The sequence below is a fragment of the Durio zibethinus genome, chromosome 6 (genome assembly GCF_047325235.1).
Source record: "Durio zibethinus cultivar Kanyao isolate XHJ-2024 chromosome 6, ASM4732523v1, whole genome shotgun sequence".
NCBI lineage: Eukaryota > Viridiplantae > Streptophyta > Magnoliopsida > Malvales > Malvaceae > Durio > Durio zibethinus.
Genome location: NC_143167.1, coordinates 30,723,722 through 30,736,524, shown reverse-complemented (window position 1 = coordinate 30,736,524; position 12,803 = coordinate 30,723,722). Strand labels below are relative to the sequence as shown.

The window sequence follows — 12,803 nt, the reverse complement described above, 5'->3', positions numbered from 1 at the left end:
ATGAAGATATGAAGTATAAAGTTAATTATAGCCATGCTCATAAATCAAGAATTTTGGATAAGAAGGGGAAACAGTTTTGCAAAATTTTTTTGGTATAAAGGAGGCCATAACATGAAAATAAAAAAAAATTACAAATATTAAAATTTGAATTCCAACCTATTAAATAGAGTTAAGCTCGAAATTCTACTGTAAAATTTTCACTCTACTTTTATCTCATTTCCATTTCATTGTCTTTATGCCAAATGGGTCTTGCATCCAAGAACAGATCATAATCTTCTCTCCTCTTACAACTTGTGGTGTGGTGAATTGTGATGGTTACTTAGACAAGTTAGTTAACTGGTAGCCAAGGAAGGTGGTGTGATTTTTTCACCAAATGGATTCCAGCTCTTGGGTTATGACAATAAACATGAATTCCTTTTTGTCAACTTGTCTTGTGTTTTGTCCAGTATTGATTTATTTTTCAATAATTGATAGCAATAAGGTTGTTGTATGCAGCTCATATCACATGCTAGCAAATCTCATTGCCGGACCAAGGATGTTGATTGAAAATGGTGGGTCGGTATCCCTCGAGCATGATTAAACGTTAAACCCTGTTTGAGCTGCTACACATGTCTGATTAGGCTACCCCCTTCGGCCATTCATGCATCCACTTTAAATGTTTTGTATGTATATCCTAATTGCAGTTTGTTTCTTTGCCTCAAGTATTCAAATTTCAATCATCATTTACTTTCTTACAGCTAGCTTAATCACAATTGACAGTTGTACTGGCCAAAGAAACATGATACGAACTTTTTTTCGTCATAGGAACTTGCCTGAATCATGATTAAAATTCTTTTGATAAAAAAAAATGTAATAGACTGCTTCAAACCTCGAAATAGAAGTGTTTGATTATTTATTTTATCGAAAAATCTACATGGTGATTAGTGTCAAATAAGAGTGACAAACGAATTAATCAATTGAATCAATCTTTTAATAATCATGATGATCAAAATTTTTTTCTCTACCACTTCCCAGTTTCATATTGAGCTTTAATTTGTTGTATTTAGCGTGCAAAAGACAAAAGGCTACAAGTCTTTTTGTGGACATAATAAGAAGGGTATATGATCTCATTAATTATTTTGAGTATATAGAAATATTCTTCTCTTTACTTTTGAACTACATTTGTCTCTAAAATAATATGCTCGATCGGTATATGGATAAAATATAACGAGATTGATTGGCTGGCTACGGATTGAGACATGTAAGCAAGCCATAAATCAAGATATTTGTCCAATATTTGAACTATAGATGTAGGATCATATATTAGGCATACCCTAGCTCGAGAACATCATCTTTCCGCAATCTGAATTTCTGATTCAGAAAATAATAAACCTTCATATATACTTTAGTATTATCTAAAAAAATCCCTGGACCTTATTGGCAAGAGAGAGAGACAGAGAGCGGGGGAAAAAAAGAAAATTTCAAAGGCCTAAGGCATTATTTACTAGTGTCGCTTTCTAGGGTTGCTCAATGAGAAGCCATTTTCTCTTCTTTTTTTTTCTTTTTTTTTCATGTTTGGCCACAATTTGATAGAGCCATGACTATTAGATAAACAAGGTCCAGAGTGGCTTGATTGATAGACTTGTCAGTTTTGATTCTGTAATTGAAAATGAAGTTTGTATCCCTAGTGTTGTAGCTTTTGATATTCCATGCCAAGGCCCATTCCAGGGTAATCTTCTTCCTCTGTTCTCACTTGAGATTCGGCCCCCAAGGTCACGTTTTGTTGGATTGGTCCAAGCTTCTTTTGCAAGGCAATGAACGAAATTGGAAGCCAAGCCAACTAAATTTGCCCTCCAACTTCCATTCCAGAAAAGCAATCCAAATGCCTGGCAACGGTCATTTTTCTCCTGGGTTTAGTACTCAAGTTCGTATTCAATCCAACCCAATCCCCTGTTAAAAGTTTAGGAGTTATAACTGTTTGGATCTTCAAATTTGATTTAATTTTTTTTTATAATACATGGTATTATAAATTTTTAAAATTTAATTTAAACTTAAATTAATATTTTTTTCAAATCAATTTGATTTAAATTAAATTTCATCAATTCTATTCAATTCTTCAATTTTTAAATTTTAATTTTTTGTATGTTATTTTTATAAAAGTTTAATATATTTAAATAATTTTTTGATATAATAATTATTTTATCTATAAAAATTTTAAAAATATATAAATTAATAAAAATATATAATTTTATTCAATTTTTTAATAAATTTTAATTTAAAATTCGATCTCAAATTTAATATTCAAACTTCATTTAAATCAAATAAAAAAATTTATCCAAAAACCAACTATTCAAATATTTAATTTTTTCAAAATTTTTTCTCATCCTATAAAAGTTTTCATAACGTAAAGAATCAATATGCTTAATTAAATTATCCTTTGCCCTGGCAAAATAAAAAAGAAAAATATCGTTTGCAGACAGAAAACCAACTCCAAATCAATGTACAACCAGATGTTTTGTAATTGTACCTTTTTTTAGGACAAAAGAATACCATCAGACTAAAAAAGAAAACAGAGGAAAACGCCAACGTACGTTCCTTCCTTCTCCAAAAAAAGGCGAATCAATCAGTCCTTTTTCCCTATCCTCTCTTTTCCTGTACCATATTCTTTACCTCGATTCACCTTTCCGCGGAAAATTTCCTGCTTTTATAATTCAATTAAAACCCTTTAGTAGTAATATTTTTTAACAGTTTTATTTTTTATTTTGTAATCTCAGCTGATTAACAAAATTTACGGCTGCAAAGTTAGAAAGAGAAATGAAAAAAAAAAGAGAAGCTACTGTCTTTTAGACACAAGCGATCTAGAAAGAGGTTTAGAATTTCGATGGCAATACTATACGCGCTGGTTGCGCGTGGATCGGTGGTCCTGGCGGAGTTCACTGAGGTGTCGACGAACGCGAACGCCATCGCCCGGCAAATTCTGGAGAAAATACCGGGAGACAACGATACTCACATTTCGTATTCACAAGATCGATACATCTTCCACGTTAAACGCACCGATGGACTCACCGTTCTTTGTATGGCCGACGAAAGTGCCGGAAGTAGGTCAATTAGCTCTCTCAGATTTTTTTTTTTTTTGTTTATTTAAATTTTTAAATGTCAATTTTTATAAAAAGAAGTTTCCTTTTCTTTCCTTTCCTTTTCTTTTCTTTTCTTTTCTTACATGAAAGTGGTTTTATATTTGATTCGTTGCCATTTCTATTGCTTTGTTATGTATCGTCGATTAGTTTCGGAAATTAGAGATAAAAGTAGGCGATTGAGAAAAAAGTTGAAGTTTTATGCTCGGTTGGCAATCTAGGGTTTGATTAAAAGTTCAAAAGTGCAATTTCAATTCTAGAATAGGAAAGGGTAAAAGGGATTTTTTTTTTTTTGAGGGGTGGTCAATGATCATATCATTTCGGCAATGGTAGCATAGATGCTATGTTCTGAGAAATTAACACTCATCTTCTGCTTTTGAAGGAATTTCAATTTTAGTTTGTTTGATGAGTTGGAGATGGTAATATTTATGTTCTTCAGAACGATCTGTTGATTTCTCATTAATCAAACTGAGAATTTATAGCTAGAATATCCTTTTGGTTTGCTAGTACTTTGTGTAACTCTTCTTTGTTAAGAACTCTTTTGTCCAAATGTTGCTGATGATAATTTTTTTGGTCATAGTTGATGTGTTTATTTTATCTTTTGCAGGGCGAATTCCTTTTGCATTTCTTCTAGACATTCATCAGAGATTCGTCAGGACTTACGGCCGAGCAGTATTTTCAGCCCTTCCATATGGAATGAACAATGAATTTTCAAGGGTTTTGAGCCAGCAAATGGAATATTACTCAAGTGATCCTAATGCTGATAGGATAAATCGACTAAAAGGTGAAATGAGTCAGGTAGGTTTTGAATGCTTCGAATCAGGCTATCAATTCTATTATTCTAATTCTTCTAGATTCTCGTTGACGGTCCTTTTTCATATTCTACCTATTAATCATTATCGTGTTTATTTGAATGCATAAGGATAAGCTTGTACCTACTTTAAAGATGAATTAGTTTGCTGTTTGCATCACATGGAAGAAAAATTTTCTATTTTGATCTATTACATACCATTTAACATGTTACATTTAAGGGGTGCCCTACATTAAATTGTCACCTGCAGTTATGGCCTTTCTGCTTAAGTGCATTCAACTTACTCCTCTTTTTTTTTTTTTTGACCATGGTCTAATGTTGTTTCTTGTACTCTAATAGGTGCGAAACGTTATGATAGAGAATATTGACAAAGTTTTAGAGAGAGGTGATCGCTTAGAGTTGCTGGTGGATAAAACCACTAACATGCAAGGAAATACCTTTCGCTTCAGAAAACAAGCTCGCCGTTTTAGAAACACAGTATGGTGGAGAAACGTCAAGCTGACGTATGCTTTCTGAACTTTAACCCGATTTTGTATGTTTACATGCACATGCACTGCATTAAGGTTAGAAGTGAAATTTACTAAAGAAGAGCATAGTTTCCCAATAACAGTCAGCTTTTTGTGCACATTTGCTCCATAAAATAGAAGAGATACCAGGACAGATGAATTTAGCACTCATTGACTTGCTTTGCACATTGCAGGGTTGCTTTGATAATCCTCCTCCTAATTATTGTTTATGTTGTGCTTGCTTTTGTTTGCCATGGGATCACGCTACCTTCCTGCCTAAAATGAGGTCAACACTTTGAGATTCAAACAAATTCCGCAGCCACATGCCCCCTTTAGATTTGTTTCTGAGTTTGTTTGCTTGTTTTTAGTCTCTGCTTGGGAGTATATGTGGGATGTTTCTGTTTCAACTTCCTCCGCAGTGAGTTGTATTTACTTTTTATTTATTCAATTTTTCAATGTGAAGAGCTAGAACTTTGGTGCTGCAGTTGTGTAACCGTGGTTCTTCATGGAACTTGAAACTGGTTGGTATTTGTCTTTTGAAGACATGGCTTGATTGATTACTCAATTTATCCAAGACTATAATTTTTGGTGAAAAGTCTACTTGTTATCTTCATTGCTGCTTCTTTTTTTTTTTTTTTTTCTGTTACTTGAATTTATTATTTGAAATTGTCAAAATTTGAACTTTGATCATTAAATCTAAGAGTTTAGCACTCAGTTACTCTAATTTTGTATGCTATAAAGTTGTTTTAGTTATACAAACAGCATTCCACACCGAGACCTCTAGATTGTAAGAACGTAGACATGATCAAATTCATAATGAAAATTCCATATTTCTAGAATGAGACTGACATGAGGAAATTCATGCTCCAGCATATAACTAAAGATACAAAGCCATAAACTATTTTCCAATTACGTATTCCAAAAGCGTTTCATAACTGTTAATGTGCCGTAAAAGTAGTCTCAGGAGGTTTTCCAAACGTTCAAATGAGGTTTTAACATTCATTTCCATGCGAGAGTGCTCTTCCTAATCAAACTGCATCTTAGGGAAAAATCAGTCAGAGGCATCATTGAGTTATTTAACTTGCAATTTGAATGCATCCAATTCGTAATTACAACAAAACCTTGTATTTCTTGCTAATTCAAACATACGTTTCGGGTTTTTGATACACTTTGTTACACTAAGCTGTCCTCTACAAGATTAAATCTGTTCAATAATTCCTGCAATTCATTCAGTGCAATCTTATAGTGTTCCTGAGATTGTGCTCCTTCTTCTACAACTGGAACTGCACACTTATGCAAGTGATTATGCCAATAAACTGTGTTATACACATCAATGTCAGTGGAGCCACCTTGATCAACATGCCTGCCCTTGAAATCTTTACACCATCGAGGCAGTATATAGCGTGAGGGGATTTCTTCCACACCATTATAATTAAGAACATTTAAGGCATGCCTGCATAAATAACCTTTGTAGTTGAACAAACTGCATATGCATCGGATATCCACCTGACTAGTCTCGAATAAAACTTCATAACTCCTAACGTCCTTCTCATTTCCTTCAATTTCGATTCTTTCTTTAACAATGTATGTTATTATTGGCCCATTCACGCTCACCTGCCTTGTATTGAAGCAAGAGTACATCCCCTCAACTTCGGATTGAAACTTATTAAAGATTTCTTTCGTATACACTTTAGAGAGCTGCATCTCAAAATTACATCTTGTTTTCAATTCAAAGCATGAGTTTCTCGACTGCATATTGGCTGTGGCTTCTTTCAGGTGCTTCCTGTGAAGAGCTAAATCGTACTTATCAACAAATTCCTTGAAAGATGTATGCTTATGTACATAACCATCAAAAAATGCAGTCAAGCTCTCATTTTCTTGGATAGGGATCATTCCAGCAAAAAATGTATCCTTTAAATAAACTGGAACCCATTGTTTTCTGTCTTCGTACAATGTCTGGACCCATTTGTTATCCCCAAGTCCATGCTGCTTGATCATTTCAGCCCAAGAAGTTTCAAACTCGACAATCTTCAGGGAGTTATAGACAGCTTTATTCAACTGTCTTTTGATTGCTTCAAATCCTTTCAATCCCCCCAACTTCTCTGGAACTCTCTGCATGATATACCACATACAAAAACAATGACGGGCCTTAGGAAAAACCTCAGAGACAGCAATTTGCAAAGATTTGCACTGATCTGTAACAATAACTTGCGGTGAGTGCCCTAGCATGCATTTAAGCCATGCTCTAAAGATCCAGACAAAGTACTCTACTGACTCATGTCCAAGGAAGCCACATCCCAACAACACCGATTGTCCATGATGGTTCACTCCAACAAAAGAAATCAAAGGAATTTCATATTTGTTTGCCAAGCATGTTGTATCAATTGCGATGGTGTCACAAAAGTAACCATAAGCAGCCCTGGACCTAGCATCTGCCCAAAAGACATTCTTCAAACAACCATTGTCATCAAGATCCATCAAGTAAAAGAAGTTTGGATTAGTCAACTTCATGCGACAGAAGTAATTATAAACAGCATAAGCATCTCCCTCTTTAAGTTCCAAATGTTTAGAGTGATCAGCTGGATGAATACCCTCTCTTTCAGAAATATTTGAGAATCCGTTAAACCCAGCATCCATGGCAGCTGTTCTATACAACTTGATAGTATGTATTTCTGTAACAGGCTCTGGTGGTGGTTGTGCCTTTCTGGCTGCAAGAATCATTTTCTTATGAGACTTGTAAAATCTTTTGATCTGTGGACTCACCTGGTGGTTGTGTTCAAGCTGAACTTCAACTATTCTCCACCTTTTACAGTCCAGAAGCCTAATGACTACCATAGCGGGACAACCAGTTCTTGTTTCTGGTCTTGGATTGTTGGCTTCGCTCTTTTTCTTAAAACCTGCACTACTACAGCTAAGTTTTGCTCTATACCGCTCCTTCCTTTTGGATCTAAACCATGAATTGCTAACTCTGATGCCAAAACCCTGCTCCTTAGCATACATATTGTAGAAGTCATAAGCTTCATCAAAAGAATCAAACTCCAAACCAACAGTAGGTGGAGGCGGTTCTTTCTTCGAATTTTTCGCACCAGATTCATCATGTTCCACCGCACTGCAGTCTCCCTCACCCTCATACTCATCGATCTCATCAAATACTGGCTCGCTATTGAGGCAAACTTCTTCCATCTGGAAAACAAAGTGAAAGGAATATTCAAACTCTGCAACACCCCAAGAAGGTAACATTAATTAATAAAATTAAGGTCAACAACATAGACAATCCTGTATAGACAATCCTGTATTAAGCATCATAGAAATCAAAAGTACAATACAATATAGTTTATTCCAGAAAAAATTTGTAAGAAAACAAACATAAAAAGCAATAAAACTGTCCAAAGATCTAATATCATACATATACAGAAACTGGAAGGATAATAAACATCACAAGAAGCACAAAGCCTAATTACTAATACAATAATACATTGACAAAAACATAATAAGAGTGTCAGATAAAGCTTTCCAAGAAAATCAACTATATATTACCATTCTGCTTGGGCTAAACATGAAGCCTAATTAAAAAATCTAACAACATAATCTTGGAGACTGGACCCATTCAAATGAGCAATGTCAACTCCGAGAAGAGTAGCATTTCCTTAATAAATGCTAATTTTCAGTCACACATTGGACTTCTACAATGAACGCAAAAGATGTGGATCCCAGTAAAGAGAGTCAACAAGGGTTTGGTAGAAGAGAAGATAGTTAGAGTTACTTTCTTTTTGGGCTAGGCCAGAAGTAAGGTTAAATGTAATTTCTGTTATGTGGTCCAATGTTAAACTCAATGGTCTATTTTCGAGCCACAAATAACATAGATGCAATAAAAAAGAGCTTAAACTGAATAAGAATAACTTCAGTATATGTGGTGTATGTGATGAAATGTGCTGCTGTTACAATGATGGAAGCTGGAACAGCAAGGAATGAAGCTGCTGTTACAATGATAGAAGCTGGCATGGCAAGGAAACAGCTGCCCATTTCATCACATTGTACTGCAATCAAACATAGAATAGCAACTAGGGAGGAAAAATTTTAAAAAAATGTAGTCATACCTTCAACTTAAACAACACCACCGTTCTTCATGTTGTTGACGCCAAAGAATTAGCCACATTGGCTTCCCTATCAAATTATAATCAAGAAAAAGACTTGGAAGCTCCAAGAAGCCCATGGATTATCTGCTTACAGAACAAGCTTCCCCTCTTTGGCATAGTTTAACCACTATAGCTAACCCTACAGCATCCCTTCACCACAAAAAGAAAATGTAACCTTAAACTTGTGCAAAAGCTGATAAGCATAACAAACTAGCCTCACCATAGCATATTATAAGCATCCAGATAAAATGCAAGACCATAACAATAAGAAAATTTAAAGAAAGTAGAATGCCTTTCCATAAGATTAAAGTTGTAAGAGCTTCTTTCACCCAAACAAGACAATTAGATTCCCAGACAAGCTTCAGCAATTTAAACCAAAAGAACTGTGAGCAAATAATAAAGAACTAATTTCTGAAGAAACTTAACAATGATGTCCATGCACCGACACCTAGGAGACCAGCATAAGACAATGAGCGGAAGAAGAAAACAGAATATCCTGATCAGTTTGTTGCATAATATTCACCCAATGATGTGAAAAGCAGAACAGAACTGGTCATTGCAAGATTTATCAAATAATTGCTTTAACATGATTTTATGCAAAATAACATGTGAATATCTCTATATTTCCTCAATCTCAAGTCTCAACCAAGACATACTCTTATACATATTTGCCAGCTCAGGAGTTAGAAATAGCAGCAGCAACAATGGAATAGCAATACAGAATACTTGCCTGTTGAGGCACCGATGTTATGATGATGTAGACACAAATAACAATAATGATGACATGGGCGGCATAGATAAATAAAAAACCACATGGGAGATATTTTCAAATATAAACTTAAATTAACAAAAACCCTTGCTACAAAAACCAAATAAGAGACACCCCCACATTCTAATTCCCTTGCAGCTAAAATTCATTGGTCCCAAACTTATAGTCCAAAACCAGAACAAAAATGCATTTTCAAATAAACAAAAGCTGTATTCACAGCTATAATTGGACCATATAATCCTTGCAATAGTCTGGTTATACTATGAAATTATAGGTAAGAAATTACCCAGCATTAACCCCATTAATCAGCAAATTGTAAAGGCGATCACAACAAAACAAAAGAATTATAGTCATCAAATGCTTGATTAGTACTACTATTTATCATGACCCAAAGCAAGTAACCTAAATTTCTTGCGCCCGGATAAGATTAATCCAATTTCCTGCCGATAAAACAAGTGCTGCAAAAGATTGAATTGCTAATTTTAAATAGAAAGGTATAAATATATGAGCATCATGAGTGTTTTATTTTCCGTTTGGTTGCTGAGAAAATTTGAACGTCATTATTTCGTACCTCGCTACTCTGTTAATACTTAGTAGCAATTAAGACCATCCAAAAAATTCAAGCCTAACACTTGTCAATAATCAATTGATTACTTCATTTATAAGTTCTTTACTTATCTCAGCAACCAAACAAAAATCCAAATCAATCGAAACCCTAAGTCAAACTGATAAAATTTAAGCCAACAAAAAAAACCTTCAAATTTGACGGTGATAAGTTGAAATTATAGATGATCTTACGATGAATCATTGAGCTTGATGGGTGAGACGAGGAAGAATCGGGGGACGGCGCTGAGTCACAGCTTCCGAGTTTGCGTTTGGGCAGGAAAATGCGAGTCTCACACTCGGGCTTACAGAGGTTTCGTAGATCTATCAACTCGCTCATCTGACACGTGGGGACTTTCGCTTTTTTATGTTTACAACGTGGTGTGTCCGCTGTGCTGCTTTGGGTTGGTGGTGGCTTCGTTTGTATTTACCATTTTTTTCTCCGTCCTTTTCTTTAAGAAATTATAAATTTTCAACAACATATCCATAATATACAAATTAAATTAAGTTTAATCCTTTGTATTTGAAAAATAAACATAATTTTTACCGACGTTTGTTGATTTAAGCAGTAAAAAAATTAATTTTTTAAAATAAAAATTTGATTTCAAATTTTATAAATAAAAAAATAAATTTAAAAAAATTTATTTTTTTTATGAGATTTGATTCACTTCTACTCTAAATTAATCGAAATTTAAAGTGATTATCAAACATTAAAAATTTCAGACAAAAAATATAAATAATTTTTAACAAACTATATGTCAATTAAGCATTATTCGATATTGATTTTTTTAATTTGGTATACACCTAAAATCATTGTTTTGTTCGGATAATGAGTGAGATAACATGAATTTAAAGGTTTTTTTTTTTTTTGTAAGATTGTTGCTATTTTATTGATATAGTTTAAGGAATCATAATAATATGCATATATATATATATATATACATTTTTTTTTTGTTTCGCTAACAAATATGTTTAGAGCAAAGTTTATTAAGTTATTATTTATAATTGAATTTTATATTAATCAAATAGTTGATAATTAGTATGATAAATTTTGATACATTGGAAAAATATATTATCTAATATGATAATTTTAAATAGTTTAATTTTATATCAAAATATTAGAAATTAAATTTTGATTATTAAAATTAAAATTTTAATTATTTTATTAATAAATAACATAATTATTAATTTTTTAAAAATATTTATATTGAAATTAAAATTTTAAATTTATTAAATAATATCTTTTAAAAATATTTTCATTAACCGATTAAATTAAATACGAATTCACACTCTAATTTGGTATATCATGCAAGTAGCTTTTTGAGTGAATATGCGTTAAAATTAAGTTGCAAACTCAACAATGTAATAAATTCCTAATGTTGCTAATTGCCCTTTTAAGTTGATTCGTCGTAGATTATTCAATTTAATATTATCCATGAGAGCAATGAAAATCAAATCTATTAAATTTTAGTATCACATTATATGGAAAAAAAATTTTTTTTCTTTAAAACAAGAGGCCGTGGCTATTGCTTGCTAGAATGAATTTTTAGAATGGTTTTACATTTATTTATTCGGTGAATTCGGCAAAAGGAACACATTATTTTTTTTTATATTTATTACAAACCTACCATCTAGTAATTGTGAGTTCGTGACCAATGTTACATCTCTGTCCAAAATAAAAGTATGGTAAAATAAAAAGAAAATAGATTGCATTTTCGAAATTCCCAATGCTACCACGCTACAACGTTATGGCAACAAAAGATGCCGTTGCATTAATTTCGGTCCCGCAATACTTTTAGAAGAAAAATATAGAACTAGACAAATATGTAATTACAAAAATAATAGATTCAAAGATTTGAAATTTTATTATTATTTTACACTAAAAAAAATTAGATATAAAATATGAAATTTAAAAATTTGAAATTTACCTCATTGTATATCATTTTTTCTTGGAATTAGATATGTTTTTGAAATGGTTCAAAACTTTGAACACATGGTTTAGTCTCACCAAACATGATAAAGTATAAGATCTAAGAAAAATTCACTTGTGTAATTTATTATATCGAGGATTGTTGAATTTGCTTCTTGAAAATATTTTTATCAGGGAATTTTGAAAATGTCTTAGCAATATGAGATTGAGTTACGTACTGTTCATTTTTTAAATGCATGTCTAAAAACGTCAAAAATAATATACTTTCATTAATATTAATTAATTTTCTTAATAATCAAATTATATTTATTCAAGGATTGAACCATCTATTTGAATGGGTTTGAGCTTAAATTAAACATTCATTTACAAAATAATCAATCCTTGAATATATTATTTAAGGTTTAAACTTAATTTGACTTGATAGTTATTTATATATTTTTTATATTGATAATTATGTTATATAAAAATAAATAAATAATTAAATAATATATGTATCCACATTAATATCTTATGTCTACATGTATTTAGTCCAATCCAAATATCAAATTAAATTATCAAAGTCATTTTTTAGATTTTAGTTTGTTTATTATTTATTTTATCATAGTTAATATTTATTATAGATTTTATTTTAATTTTTATTTAAAAAATTAAAGTCTTGGCAAGTTTGGACAATTTATTTTAATTTTAATAAGTCTAAAACTTATTAATATATTGTTTAAATTCGTTCCAAATCTGACTCATAAACATATAAACTAAATGTATCATCAATAATTTATAATGATTTTAAAAGATAACGTCACACAAAATTGAATATGAACATAAAAATGAAATAAAAAATTGAATACAAAACTCAATCTAATTGATTCATACAATTATTTTTAAAAGGTAATATATAGTAAGTTTTAAGTTTATTTACATAAAACATATAGATAGAA

At 31.9% G+C, this 12,803-nt stretch overlaps 1 protein-coding gene and 1 pseudogene across 3 annotated transcripts; one reads left to right on the top strand and one right to left on the bottom strand.

The window, feature by feature from the left end:
• The first annotated feature begins 2,545 nt into the window (after nucleotides 1–2,545).
• LOC111284781 (vesicle-associated membrane protein 711-like) lies at nucleotides 2,546–5,025 on the top strand. The gene is made up of 4 exons (XM_022873721.2): nucleotides 2,546–3,077; nucleotides 3,721–3,911; nucleotides 4,264–4,427; nucleotides 4,625–5,025. The coding sequence occupies exons 1-4, from the start codon at nucleotides 2,861–2,863 to the stop codon at nucleotides 4,713–4,715; spliced, it is 663 nt and encodes a 220-aa protein (XP_022729456.2). The 5' UTR covers nucleotides 2,546–2,860; the 3' UTR covers nucleotides 4,716–5,025.
• Nucleotides 5,026–5,497: 472 nt separating this feature from the next.
• On the bottom strand, nucleotides 5,498–10,276 carry LOC111284780 (protein FAR1-RELATED SEQUENCE 6 pseudogene; annotated as a pseudogene). 2 transcript variants are annotated; one of them, XR_016343049.1, is made up of 3 exons: nucleotides 10,134–10,276; nucleotides 8,528–8,716; nucleotides 5,498–7,645 (listed from the first exon to the last, which is right to left on the bottom strand). The product of XR_016343049.1 is annotated as a protein FAR1-RELATED SEQUENCE 6 pseudogene, transcript variant X2 (transcript). The 2 variants fall into 2 exon arrangements; XR_016343048.1 differs by having other exon boundaries at nucleotides 5,498–7,613.
• Between the last annotated feature and the right edge of the window lie 2,527 nt (nucleotides 10,277–12,803).